The sequence below is a fragment of the Gallus gallus genome, chromosome 26 (assembly GCF_016699485.2).
Source record: "Gallus gallus isolate bGalGal1 chromosome 26, bGalGal1.mat.broiler.GRCg7b, whole genome shotgun sequence".
In the NCBI taxonomy this organism is placed as follows: domain Eukaryota; kingdom Metazoa; phylum Chordata; class Aves; order Galliformes; family Phasianidae; genus Gallus; species Gallus gallus.
The window spans coordinates 1,652,170-1,666,104 of NC_052557.1; the positions used below are offsets into that span (position 1 = coordinate 1,652,170).

General features: G+C 47.8%; 1 protein-coding gene across 4 annotated transcripts in view; it reads left to right on the forward strand.

The window, feature by feature from the left end:
• C6orf89 (C6orf89 homolog) overlaps positions 1–13,935 on the forward strand; it is a 20,700-nt gene continuing 6,765 nt past the window's right edge. Inside the window, exons 1-3 of one of the 4 annotated variants that reach the window (XM_015298899.4) lie at positions 1–410; positions 2,923–3,130; positions 4,390–4,555. In XM_015298899.4, the coding sequence (XP_015154385.2) occupies positions 235–410; positions 2,923–3,130; positions 4,390–4,555 (550 nt within the window). In that variant the 5' untranslated portion in view covers positions 1–234. Of the gene's footprint in view, positions 411–524; positions 2,193–2,543; positions 2,633–2,922; positions 3,131–4,389; positions 4,556–13,935 lie in introns of those variants that run through there. The other 3 variants (NM_001012548.2, XM_015298901.3, XM_015298900.4) reach the window with 3 other exon arrangements.

The following is a 13,935-nucleotide window of genomic DNA, read 5'->3' on the forward strand; positions in this document are numbered from 1 at the left end:
ACCGCGGGCGGGAGGAGCCCGGAGCCGGGCGACGGAGCGGGGTGAGGCCGGGGGCGGCGAGGGGGGGCGCGGGGCGGGCGGGAGCCGGCGGGGGGGGCGGCCTGGGCCTGAGGCCGGGCCTGGGCCTGAGCCTGAGCCTGAGGCTGAGGCTGGGCCTGAGGGGCTCTCGCGGGTCCGTGGAGACGTTTTCTGCCTCTGTTTATTTAATGATGATGATGATGATTTAAAGCCTGGATGGCGATTCTTGGCAGCCCGCGGTGGCCGCGCTGTGGCGGTGGGATGCAGGCCCCGGCCTGGCGGTGGTGCACCCAGCGCTGGGCCTGCTGTCCAGCGTGGAAATCTTCCCCTTGCGCCGCTCTGTCGGGTTTGCCGGCTGGCATGGAGATAGAAGCAGCCTTTCCCTTCTCAAGGTTCCTCCCACAGCGTTCGTTGCTAAATATTTATCTTCTTAAGGCCTCGTTCCCAGCCCTGTGGGCACAGCGTGTTGGCTGTGCTGGGTTTGGTGGTCGGTGGGGTGCGTGGCTGGGAGCTGCTGTTCGTCCCTGGGATCGCCAGGCAGGCAGCAGCTGCTGCTCCTCACAGCCTGGCCGAGTTCATCAAAAATGGCACAAAACGTGTGGATATTGTGCTGGGAAGGCCTGCCCTGAGAGGTTGCTGTGAATAAGGCCCTCTCAGTGTGTGTGTGCGCGGCAGCGAATTGCATACAGTGGCCTCTTGTTATTCTGTCGGCCTGATTGTGCTGATGGGAAGGAACATAATGGGTTGTTATTTATCTTTTTCTTAAGGCCTCAGCTGTTCTCAAAGCAACGTCTTCAGTAGTGCCTCGTGTCCCAGCTGAGGGTGCAGATTGCTGTTGGATTTGCCAAGGAGTTATGCGGGGTTTTTCACTGCCTGTAACTCGCAGGGGTTGTCTTCAAATGTGCTTGCTCAGAGCTGAATACAAAGGTCAGGGTGGAGAGAACTAAGATCACAGAACGGCCTGGGTTGAAAAGGACCACAATGATCATCAGTTCCAACCCCCTGCTATGTGCAGGGGTGTCAACCAGCAGCCCAGGCTGCCCAGAGCCACATTCAGCCTGGCCTTGAATGCCTGCAGGGATGGGGCATCCACAGCCTCCTTGGGCAGCCTGTTCCAGTGCATCAAGATGTGTCTCAGCAGTTTACTAGAGCAGGATGCTTCTGCTGTTTGGGAAGGAGGATGCTGTTTGACGGTGTTTCTGTACGGATAACTGTGTGAAGCAGATCCAGCAAGTTGAGGAATTCAGCATGGGAGAGCTTTGCAGGCAAAAGCGTTGGCACGTAGGAGCAAGAGGAAGCTAGATAACCTTTCACACACCGCTTGCATTGTGGAGGCAACATAAAAGCTGTGGAAAAAAAAAAGGCGTTTAACATCATGCAGATGTGCTGGCTCTTTATTACATAAATGAAAGAGTAAAGCAGTGCACTGTTTTTTATAGAGCTGAGCACATGCCATGTGCTCTGCTGACCAGAGGAAAAGGTCCCTGCCTTGGGGAGGTTACAGTCCATAACGATGTATTGACTAAACCTGCTTTTGGGCAGCTTTGCCAGCCCATGAGGCTGCTCAGGTAGTGAGATCTGGGACAAATGTTTGCACGAAATGGAAGGAATGGTGGCAGAACAGGGCCGGGAGCTAATTAACCCAGCAATGCAGTGCAGTATGTCCTCCTTGTGTGCTTTGAGTTCAGATTTCTTTTATTCTTTTAGTGTTTCTAAAGCTGTAGTTAGATATTTGACACTGATGTTACTATGACATCTGATGTGAAGTGCCTGAGTTGGCTGTATAGGTGGCTGCTGACTAAACAAGGTGGGACTGTTTTTCAGCAAGATAGTTCTCCTGATCTGATTCACTGTGTGGCCACATAAATGTGCAAGAGCAGAACAGGAATTTCTTGGGATGAGTGAAGCAGTTGCAGAAGCTAGTCATCCTGCTGGTGTTGATCTCTTTTGTTTTTCTCTGAAACAACATCCTGGCATTGCAGAAAAACATCAGAAGTGCTGTTGTTTGATTCTGGCTTGTAGAAACCCACAGTTCGGGGTGGGAATGCTCAGGCTGTTCTGTACGGACAAATCTGCTGCTGTTGGTATTGCAGAGGTCTGCCTTTGTGGCAGACAAGGGGAGCAGCAGAGGAACAGATTTCTTTTTTTAGTGTCCTAACGTTGACCACTCATAGGTGAGTTCATACCAGCTTCCCTTTGAAATCTCTTTGGGAGTCTTTGGGAAGTAAATTGCCATCAAGTGCTATTTAGTGTCTGTCTCTACCTCACAAAGCAGTTTGTCCTGCATTTCTGCATGTGGATGACCTGGAGGCAACCCCTCAGTGGGAGACAAGGGTTCTCTCCTGCCTGCAGAGCATGCTGCTATCTTATTACTGTTACTCAATAATCAGTTGGCCTGGACATTAGGTTGCGAAAATTTGAACAAATTGTGAACTGTTGAACTTTACCCTGCACATACGGCTTATTTCCCTGCCCTCTTCTTATTGCTGACGGGGTATTTAATGAAAACAAATCTGTGTTCAAATAAGCGACTGCAATTATAGTGCAGGGGAACTTGGCTTGGCTTGGCTGCTGTCTGTGGTGATCAGCTTTGTTGTGCTGGCTGTTGTACTCGGTGAGCAGTCGCTTTGTGGGATGGATCATTTGGAACAGATGAATAAATAGAGTTTCACTGATTTCTGGGGAGTTCTATTCATTTACATAATCTGCAAATCTCCACTGATTCTTTTGCTGGTAGGAAATTTTGCTACTTCTTTAGGTCCCCAGAAGACACTGACCCAGCAGAGATCATGAGGACTGCAGCTATGTTGTGTCTTTATGTTCCTGGGATCTTTTTGCACATGCTGGTGTTGAGATGGGTGACTGCAGTGTGCTTTCTGTAATGCACTGAATCTCTCTCCACAGGGATTTTTTATCAGAGGCCATGGAGCTTTCAGCCAACGAGCTCAGCATCTATGACAAGCTATCAGAGACAATTGATCTGGTGAGACAGACTGGCCACCAGTGTGGGATGTCAGAAAAAGCCATCGAGAAATTCATCAAGCAGCTCTTGGAAAGAAATGAACCCCAAAGGGGCCCTCCCCGCTACCCTGTCTTAGCGGCCATCTACAAGGTAAGGCATCTCTGTGCATGCACAGCCCATTTGAGGCTCTGAATTTCTCCCTTTGCATCTGAACCTTTTGTTTCCCATTGCATTTTCCAAGTTCTTTATTTAAGAAGATGTTAAGTGTAGCTTCCTTCCTTCCTCCCATAAGCTGGTTTGAAAATAGAAGGCAACTGATTGAGATTTGGAATTACTTGTGTGAATTGAAAGTTGAACATGTCAACACCTCCCTCTCCTTAAATTATTAAACCACAAAGTCTTTGGATTGATTTTTCAGGCAATGATTCCAAATGTCAGCACCCACAGTGGAAATACAAGGAAGGAAGGAGATTCTTAAAGTTCAGGGTTGTATAATGAAGGCATCCAAGTTCTGTTTCTGACTCTGTCCTGAGCTTGCACCCATCTTTATTCTCCTAGTCTGTCAAATGAACCTACTGCCATGATGCTCAGTGAGAGAAAAATGCTTGGAGAACCTTAACTAAAATATGCTGTAAAAAGCATTACCAAGTGGAGGAAAGAATGCTATGATGCTATTTTGTTAAGTAGGCAGGAGATGTTACAAGTATAAAGAACTTCTCAGTGGCATAATGTTCAGTAGTGCTTTAGTGTTGTCTTTGCAGAATCATCACAGTGGTTTCCACTTAGAAAAAGTAATCAAGCTCTTATCTTCCCTTCCTATAAAAGCTGTAAAATGAGGCCAGAGAATGGGAAACTGGGAATTTGAACATCCACCTTCTCTTCTGGATTTTGCTGTTGGTTCACTCTGACTTTGGCTGGGGGGGAGAAATGCATCGTGTCATCTCCTGAAGGCTTCTTTGGGATTCTGGTGTGGGGGAGGGAGCTGGCACCACCTCTGCCAAAGTGTTTCAAGGCTCGTGACAGATGTTTGCAAAAAGCTTTGAAAACCTTTTGTAAGAGGTATGGCGGAAGTGCAGGCTTTCATTTGGTGAGGTGGGAGGAATCGGAACCATCTGTGGATGATCCTCTTTGCTTTGGTGCTGGGCTATTCGCAGCACTGAAGTAAATGGGCAGAACTGTGCGGCTCTGTTTTGAAGGCTGCTTAATTTTGTTTTGGGATAGCCCTAACAATGAAACCGAGTGACATCTTTGTGTATGTAAATAGCACTGCAGCTAAGTGAGGATCCACAGTGGAAATCTGGATGTTCATCTTACAGCGCACATCCTCAGCATTCAGAAGGTGTGTCCTGTGCTGAGGACACATCAACTCACTGGAGTGTAATTAATTACGTGCCTGTTTGTTCTTGCAGGGCCTGCTCACGCTGGGACTGGTCTTGCTAACTGTGTACTTTGTGATCCAACCATACAGCCCACTGCCACCTGAAGCTCCACTCTCCAGAGCCCATGCCTGGGGCTCCCTCATCGGTCACATCCGGCTGCTCTCTCTCCCCATTGCCAAGAAGTACATGCTTGAGAGTAAGGAAATCATTTTTCTTGTGTAACAGAAGCCTAGAAAGAAATACCAACTTAAATACCATCCACACAAATCACTTGAGTGTCTCCTTGGGCACCAAATAACAAATACGATACTGGATTGACACCATGGTTTTCCCTTTTCCTACCACTGTACTTAAAAATAGCATCCTGAGTTCTAGCCAGGGCACTTTCCCTTCTATTCACTGGGGCTGAAGCATGTTTTATTTCTTTACTTCATGATTTTCTTCTTGCACGTTCTCGTTTTGTTGCAGTTCTTGAAACCAGGGTGAGATAGCTATGGTGGGTAAATGTCACCATTAGGCATACAAAAACAGTTTGTTTTCATATTTGTGAACAAAGTGTAGAAACCTCCACACGTGACCTGGGTTTAAGAAAAAGTAGCTTTTGCCAAGTGGTGTATTGGGAAAGGACTGTGGGCTTGAGAGACTACAGTGTTTATAGCAGCCAAAGTAACATTAGGTACAGTGTGTGTGAGGAAGCTAGATGGATCTGTCATGAAATGGTACTGTCATGGGAGATGGTCATAACAGAAATGGAAAAGTGTGAGTATTTCTCATTCCCAGTTATCATTTCCACTGACTTAGGCTAGCACCTGGAAAAAGCATGGGCTCTGTGGATTATTTTCAGCAGGGCTGTGGCACGGTGTTGATCGTCTGTTGGCTCACTGTAAAAACAAACTCTAGTGTCTGTGCCCTCGGGTGGTTTATATTTAGCATGAGCAGCTCATTGTGTTGGAGCTCTCTGTTTGGCTCTGACCTTCCTGCTGCAGCTAAAAATGTCTCCCTGAAATGCCAACACCATTCTGCATTCTCTCTCTGTGTCTCCCTCTCTTCCTCTGACGCGTGGCTGGCTGCTCATTTGAGTTTGTATGGGTCGGCTGGGGTATCCCCATTGTTTGCTTCCTTCCTTACTCACTGGGATCTTTCCTAGAGAGGAAAAAACAAAGGTGAAGTGATGGCTCTGATAGCCATTTGACACGAGTGGCCTGCTTATCTGTCAGTGTTTACGTGGGTCTGTGAACACCCCTCTGCTTCTTTATGCAGAAGGAAACCAATGGAGACTTCTGTGCCCAGGCCTGGGCTACTGATGTGAAAACCAGCTGATCAGGAAACATCCAAAGGGAGCATGGGGTTCTGGGAATGCAGGATGTGAGGTGGTTGTTTAAATGCACATAAAATCCCTCATGCCTTCACGAGTTCTGGAAATCTTCTGAAATGATCAGCAGTATGGTGGGCAGCAAGCCAGCTCTGGGGGAAGGAGGGAAGGTACAGAGGGGGTGAGGAAGTTCCCTCTCTCTTTTTGCAACATGTTAGGTTGTGGTGGAAACCATGGCACCTCCCAGTTAGCAGATTTTGGATAACTTTGTTCTATCCTTAGAGGAAGGAACTGGGTGAGTTCTGACTGCCTGAATGGGAGAGCACAGCGCCCAGGCAGAACCTTGGGTGGATTACTGTGGGAATCTCTTGTGTCCTGGTGGGCAGCTGTGGCTTTCCCAGCAACACTGATGTTATTTCACTGCATGCTGCTGGATGGAGTGCAGTAAAATCGTTCATCAGGGATCGACAGGGTGGATGCCCCATCCTTGGCGACGTTCATGTTCAGACTGGACCAGTCCCTGAGCAACCTGGTCAAGCTACAGATGTCCCTGTTCATTGCAGGGAAGTTGGACTGGATGACCTTTAAAGGTCCCTGCCAACTCAAACAATTCTGTGATTCTATGATAAAAGGGAATGGCTGGGATGGGTGATCTGCAGCTCTTCCTCAGAACTTCCTTATGCATGATGTAACATTTTGTCCCTTAGTTTTGGCCTGATGGCCTCCTGAAGGGGTAAAAATAACACCTGTCATGATGTTTGTGGACTAGAGTGTAAGGATCTTGTAAGTAGGCCTAGCACTTTCCATTTATATAGAAGACACCATGCAAGGAGTCTGCACAGCAAAGGAAAAGCACAGCCCAAAAAAAAGTATGGACTCATCCTTTGTTCTCTGAGTAGGTCTTTGCTAGATTAATTTTCAGAAGGAGCAGAGGCTGAAACGCAGATGAAACTTCTTGTGCTCAGGCACCAGTACAAGTCCAGCTTGGGCTGTTCATGGTGAAAGCCACCCGTTAGCAGTTTGGAGGCCGCCCTGGCCCACCGGCGGTGCTGGCAGCCTTCCCTTAGCCGCACAGTCCAAAGTGGTGTGGACAAAGCCTGAATGCAGCCAGGCTTGTGTGGGTGGCTCATTTCACTTCCTCTGGGGCAGGCGGGGGCAGCCTGGCTGCGTGGGGCTGAGGTCTGGGGCTGTGCTGTCCCTCCTGGGCCTGCTCTAGAAGCAGTGGGTTTGAAGTAGTTTTCCTGTCTCCAGGTTTGCAGGTTGGAGCCTGTTCCCCTGGTAGATGTGGGCTGGGCAGCCAGGTTTCCCCAAGAGCCAGAGCCCTAAATTAGTGTGATGACAGCACTTTGAGATGAGCAGGGGCGCGGGATGCTGCTCCTCCTCCCTCCAGCTCAGGGTGACCTGCATTCCTCCTAACCTTCATCCTAGTCCCTTCTACCCCAGGAGCCGTGCTGTGGATGACAAGGGCTGCCTGTGCCAGTGGCTGTGGGAAGACCTTTGAGCCTCCACTGCACAGCCAAAGTGAAGAGTGCAGTGCGTGCAAAGCTGTGTCTGTTGCATTAGGTTTGTAGGATTGGATCCAAAGTAAATTTCCTCTTTGACTGTCTTTCTCTTCTGTTCCCTGTCTCTTTATCCCTCAGAGCCATTCCCATATAAAAACTAATACTTCTACCCTTTGTGTCTTCAAAGCCAACCCTATATCTTTGGGTTTGGCCCCTGTGCCTCTGTTTCAGCTGTTTTCCCAAGGTTAGGAACCAAGGTCCCTTTGGCTGGGGTAAGGTCGTACACAAACGTGGTTTGCATTTACTCTTCCTGAGCTCATGTTTACGTAGAGCTTGTGAAAACCCCAGTGCTGGGTCATGCTGCCTGCTCTGGGCAGGGTGAGTGCCTCTTACCACGTGAGCATTTTGCTTTCAGCTGGACAACTGAGTGCTTCACATTGCACCTATCCCCAGGGAGGTGATAGATTTGCTGACCTTTGGGATCTATGTTTTATAAGGAACACTGAATTTTGAACAGGCATTTGCGTTAACACAAGACTTCCCAGAAGAAGCAGGGCCTATGTAACCTGGATTCATTTCTCCTTTCTGAATATAATGGGATGGAGAAGTTGCTCTATCTGTGTTTCAGTTCTCTCCCTTCAAAGTAGGGCTATGAGTACTTCTCTCTTGCAAGTGTTAGCAGGAAATGCAATGAACTCCTGGAGTGTGTAGTAGTAGGTGTCAGGTGAGACACTACATATTTATCAGTAGTTCTTCCCTTTGTGATACAGTGTGACATCTTTATACCTTTTTTGCTATCTAAATATGAATTTAGGTATCATATTGGTGACTGTTCCCTGCCAACCACACAGAACGATGATGTGGATGAGCGGAGCATGAATTGCTCTTACATTATCTCATGTGTCTGGCTATGGTAAGTATGCTAAGTCCTTGCAGCTCAGAAACCTTGGTCAATGGTGAATAGGCTCTCATCTATCAGTGTGACCATTTACAGGAGTTGTTACCAGCATGTGATGACCTAAAGGAAAAGCCAGCTTTGCTTCTAATAATGAGACCCTGTCCTGACCAAATATGTCCTACGCAGTTCAAAATCAGCTGCATCAGCAGCTGCTCATCACCTCAAAAATCACATGCAGGCATTCATGCAGCTCGGTGTTGGAAAAGTGATCCTGTGGAGTTATCCCCGGCTGAGAGGAGACTCCTTGTGTTTAAAAACTCCCTTTTGCATAGACCCGAAGGGCTAGGAAACATGTTTGTTGGCTTTATTCATAAACTGTTTTAGAGAAATGAACCCTGCTGGAGGAGCTGTGTTTAAACAACACCTTGTAAATGGCATGTCAGCATCACGCTGGGGGGCCTGTCAGGTGCCTCCGAGCACTGTTTGTGGGGATGGGTCACAGCAGGCTGGGTTATTGGGGCTGCTCAGCTGGGAGAAGACAGCAACCTCTGCCTCTTGGCTGGCCACCTTCAATTTGGCTCCAGGCTTGCCTTGGCACTTGGCCAGGCTCTGGCTTCTTTCTGGACTTAACCCTTCGCAGGCAGCCTGCAATGGGCCAGCCACTACCAGATTTCTCTCTGTTTCAAGCTCATTGCCTCCCCTCTTATTGTAGCCCTGCAGCATGTTTATCCTTGGCTCAGCTCCGTGCAAAAAGGGAGCATCCAGCGTGCCTGTTTTACCTGAGGGAGACGTTCTGCTTCCTGAGCTCAGCGTGGGCATAGAATCTAAGCATTCAGTCTGCCTTTCTCAGGAGGTTTTGCAGCCCACGCTGCATGTGACCTGCTGGGTTCACTGATCTGTGAGCCCAAGGAGCATGGATCTGCTCTGAATGAAAGCTTTGAACAAGAAAGCTGCTTGGAACATAAAGTAGGGTCTGATTTCTAACTTGCTCATCTTAATGGTCTAATCACTATACTGCCCTTCTTTCCTGCCTTCAGCACAGCCCTCTCATCTTGCTCACAATGAACCTTTTTCTTTCTTCCTGAAGAAAGTGCATTTTGCCTATTCAAGCTCTTTTCTCTCTGTGCATACACTCATGTTCCCACTCCAGGGGCTTGAGCATGTTGAGGTGTATGTGAGCATGACATGGATTGCAGACAGGGCTTGCTTCCATCCCTGTGCAGCTGCCCATTTATCTGATCTGTGTGTGTGTAAACATCCTCTTATAACATAACCTGAAGCAGACCAGCAGACACCTGTGTTGGCTCATTCAAAGGAGGATTAAAAAAAAAGGCTGATGTTGCAGTGCAGTGAGATGCCAAGCTGTTTTCAAATGCTGCTTTCCTTTGGCCTTGGTTCAGCCAGTGGAATGTTGATTTGGATTTGCTGACAGTAAACTAACTCCAACTAATTGGCAATCCAGAATGTGGTGAACTCTTCCTGTTGCTTTTGTATTTTGGTGTCTTCAGAAATTCTCTTTTCCATTGCAAAGTGAAATCTCATTTTGGTTTACTTCCCAGCAAAGAGGGATTGTTCCACCTACGACCTGTTGCAGAGGCATGTAGAAGAGCTCTGTTTGCACTGGTGACGTGGGCATGTCAGACCTTCTGCAGACTCAAGTCACTGTCAGACAAGTAGAAGCAACTGAGAGGGATCTGCTTCAAAAGCATACTGTTCCTCCAAGCCAGACACTGCCAGAGCAGTGCAGGGCACGGAACAAGAGGTGCAGGTTGTAGTGGGCTTTGGAGGCTTTCCTGACAGCTTCACCCCTGCCTTCAGTTTTATATATTGGTAGGTGCAGATTTCTCCTGGAAGTAACGCTCTTTTGTCCCACAGGACTGTGAGTTCCTCTTGGGCTGGGCTGAGCAGACTTGATTTCACAATGGCTTGTTGGATCAGAATAATTTTTGTGCTTCATTGGAGATTGACTAATCATCCTTGGGTTGTTTGACCAGCCGTTACCCATTAGTGACATGAGTGAGTAGTTCTTTGAGCTGTTGACTTTTTACTCAGTTCAAAAATAAGGGTTTATTAACGCATTTACTTGTAGCTGTTATTTTGTTGCTAGCTTTTCCTAAAAATGCTACAAAGCAAGCTGGCAGGTCCTTTCTCCTCCAGGCATAAGTATGTTCAAAATAGAGCTACAGAAGTGTTCAGTGTGAGGAGGTAAGGATCCTGCGCTGAACAAGGACCCTCGTTGTGTAGTGTATGTTTAAAACCTCGCTGTGGTGCTTTCCTTAATCAGGACTTCTATGCTACAACTAGCAAGTGTTGTTTATGACTTATTTGGGAACCTACCAGTTTAGCCTGACTTCAAATTGATGTGTAATAATGAATTGATGTCTGTGAACTCCTTCAAGTTTTTAAAATACAGTTTTAACTTCCCATAAAGTCTGGGAAAGGGGTCACAGTGATAAGCTTGCTGCTCAAGGAGGTATGAGCTGTTTACTTGAGGAGTGTGTATCCATAAGTCTGCAGGGATCCCAGCACAGCTGGAGGCCATTCCTGACTCAGAACCAAGGACAACCTGACCACAAGCTGGTGGGGGGCCAGCAAGCTGTGTCCACACCTGCAGCTCTGCATGCAGAAAGGTTTATGTTTGCAGTGCTTTGTTAGTGTCAGGAGCAGCCCTTGACTCCACGTGTCTCGCTGGAGCAAAAGGTTTCCCTGCTAGATGGTTTCCCTCTGAACCACTGCATTAGCAGACTGATACTAGCCTCCTATGTGGTCCCTAAAGAGAGCAGGGCTGTTGCTGAGGCCTTGCTGCTGCTCTCACATCTATGTGGGCAAGTTTCCATGAGATTTATTGCTTCACTGCAGTGGGCAGAAGCAGGGCCGGGTCTTCTCAGTAACCTCAGAAGATCCAGTCTGATCGTCCACACCCTGCATCTCTGGGGCTGTGCACACACACCCCTCTGTAGATCGAGGGACAGCCAAAAAGCTTGGGAGATCCTCTGGAAATGGCCAAGTAGGGCGGGGTACACATGTTAAACTGATTGTAAATTGAAAATTATTTCTCTGCATAGTGGAAAGTACAGCCATAAACTCCTTCCAGCATTAATCATAGAAGTGTTTTAAGGGAAGTTATCTCTTCATCTGTGCTATGCTGGCAGCTGGAAGTCCACAGCCCTGGTGCCGTTAGGACCTATCCAGGCTGAGGGGAGAAGACAGCCCTTGTTCTGTAGAGCTAATGAAGTACAAAAGCAGATACTGGGTGAGTGTGATCAATGTGGAGCTGAGGTTCTGTGTAACAAACTGAGAGCTGCTCCTCCAAGGGCGAAGAGAAAGCACAAGTGCAGAGGAGATTCACTGGGACTGGCCCACACTTGTGTCACATAATGGGTAGTTGTGTGTGTCAATGCTACAGCTGCTTCCCTGCAGCCAGACTCCATAGGGATAACTGCACACGCCCAGCACTTCAGCATTTGCATGTGAGTGGATGGAACCATCGTGTGACAGTTGCGTGGAGATGGAGAGTGCATCTTTCAGTCTCCACACAGACTGTGTGAGCACAGACAGTTTGCTTGGCTTAAACCAAAATAATCCCCCAGGGTGTCTGGGCAGGGTGATAATGTAAAAGGAATGCAGGGAGTGTAATCGAAAGGGAAGAATAAGCATCCTTGGTAAACCTCCTGCTCTGGTCCCCAGTGTGCAGTTGCGTGCCCTCTCCTCTACGTGCGGTCCCATCTCCCTCCCTCCCTGGGAAGGGCAGGCCCTCCGTCCTGCCCGTACTTGTCATGCCAGTCACACGCATGCTGGTGCACAGACTAACACCCTCAACAATCAATCTAAAAGATTAATTACAAAAAAGGAAAAAAAAAAAGAGTCCCACAGTCCCACTTACAGCATTTGAAATGCGTCTCAACTGTGCTCCGTTAGGGTTATTCATGGGGAAAAGAAATAACCTCCTGAATCAAGCAATTGAGAATGCAAATATCCCAGCCTGGCTCAAAGGAGGAATCAAGCTCTGTACTGTCAAAGCTGATTAGCATCCAGCTACGTGGGGTGCTGCCTTGAGACCTGGGAGAGAATTTTGGGACGTCTGAGCTTAATGCTTTGGGATGAGCTCTCTGAGTTTTGCAGAGAAACAGATGATAGAGGTGTTGCTCTCTGCATCATGACAGACTATAAGATATGTTTTCTTGTTCTCTTCGTGGTGACTGCCCTTCCTCTGGAGAGATCTTTCAGCCTTTTGTTTCCCGTTGCTGACCAGCTGTTTTTGTGAGTTGAGTTTTTTGTTGTAAAACTGAAGCTTTCTACAGCCAATGGAACAAAGATTGTCTTTTTTCTCTTGTGAGCAGGGAGGGAAAGTGCATTGGAACAGTTTCTCATGGGAGTGGGACTGCTGCTTGCAATAAGGTTTTTACACTTTGTTTTTCCTTTTTACTCCTTTCCCCAAAACCACCATAGATGCTTCCTCCAGCAGGTCTGCAGATTGCATCCTGATCCCTTCCCGTCCGTATCGTAGCAGTAGGCTGGGAATTTGCAGCATATGGGGATCAATTGGAGATATTCAGAGGAAAAAAGCAAAATGAATCCCAATCGGCTCCTTGTTGTAACACCCCAGTGAGCCTACAATCCCCCATGACATTTCTCTTTGTCTGCTGCAGATGTCAGAGGGAAAAATGAAGCAAATGCTTTGCTGTTAAATAGTATTCATCAATTATGAGCTGTAGGCAGGAGTGTTGGTGCAGCTGGATACCGCAGTCATAGCACCACGCAGGCTGCAGGCCTGAGGAGCTGCTGTGCATCACTTCCCAACCGTTTTGCAGGCAGGCTTTGCTGTCTCCTCTTTCTCTCTCCTATCTCGTCCACTCTGTTTCCCTGTTGGGTGTTCTGCAGCAGTGTCCAGGAGGCATGAGCTGTTTTGACATGTGCTGGCACTGCAAGGAGGGCTGGGCCTGCTTGTGAAGACAGATCTCTGTACTCCTCGTCTGAGGCGTGTCCAGGGCCTCGGGTTGCCCTAACCCACCCTGACAGATCAGGTGTTTGGGTGGATTTGCTGCATCTGCCCAACTTCAGCATCTCCCCGTAGGACTGAGGCTGTAACGCCATGGCTGTCACTGCCACTGAATCAGAGCTGTGCTCTCCTGGTGTGCTGGCTGCAGCTGTGGATCCCTTAATATAGAAATACATGGGATGTTCAGCAGTGTTTCCCCTCGTCCTGTTTGTTCAGTACTGCAACAAGTCACTTCTGTGAAGATTTACTTGCTCTTCTGTGCTGGGTGTGCTGCAAGTTGGAGGAGGGAGGTGAGATGTAGACCTCAAGTAATGGTTTCACTTAAAACCTGTATTTGTGAAGATATAAATATGTGCAGTGTTCACTGTAGGCCAGTTCAGCTAATTTCTGAAACTTAAAATGGACATGGCTGTAGTGCAGGGGGAAATTGGCAAGTAACTGTATAGCAAGTTAATGTTACATATATTGCCAATGTTTTCCTGATACTGGGACTTTTCTCCCTGTTTTATCTTCAAGTCAGTGCATGAGAGGAAGGAATGCACCAGCACCACGTCTCGGTGAAATCCCGCATTTCCCAGCAGCATCTGCACATCACAGATGGCAAACTTTGCCCAGGACAGAGTCTTTCTGGGTTAATGCAGATGGAAAGGGGTTGGTTGTGGTTTCAAGGATGTGTTAACAGGGTCCGTGGCACCAATACTGGTGGTGTTAGAGTTACTATTTTCAATGCGGAGCTCTATTTTTGTCTTCTGGGTGTCTTCTTGATAAATGTTTGGATTGTTTTGGAATTGCAAACTGTAAGAAGTCTCCGTGTTTCATGTTAGGAGTAATGAGTTTATCATCGAGTTTATCTCCTTTCCACTTC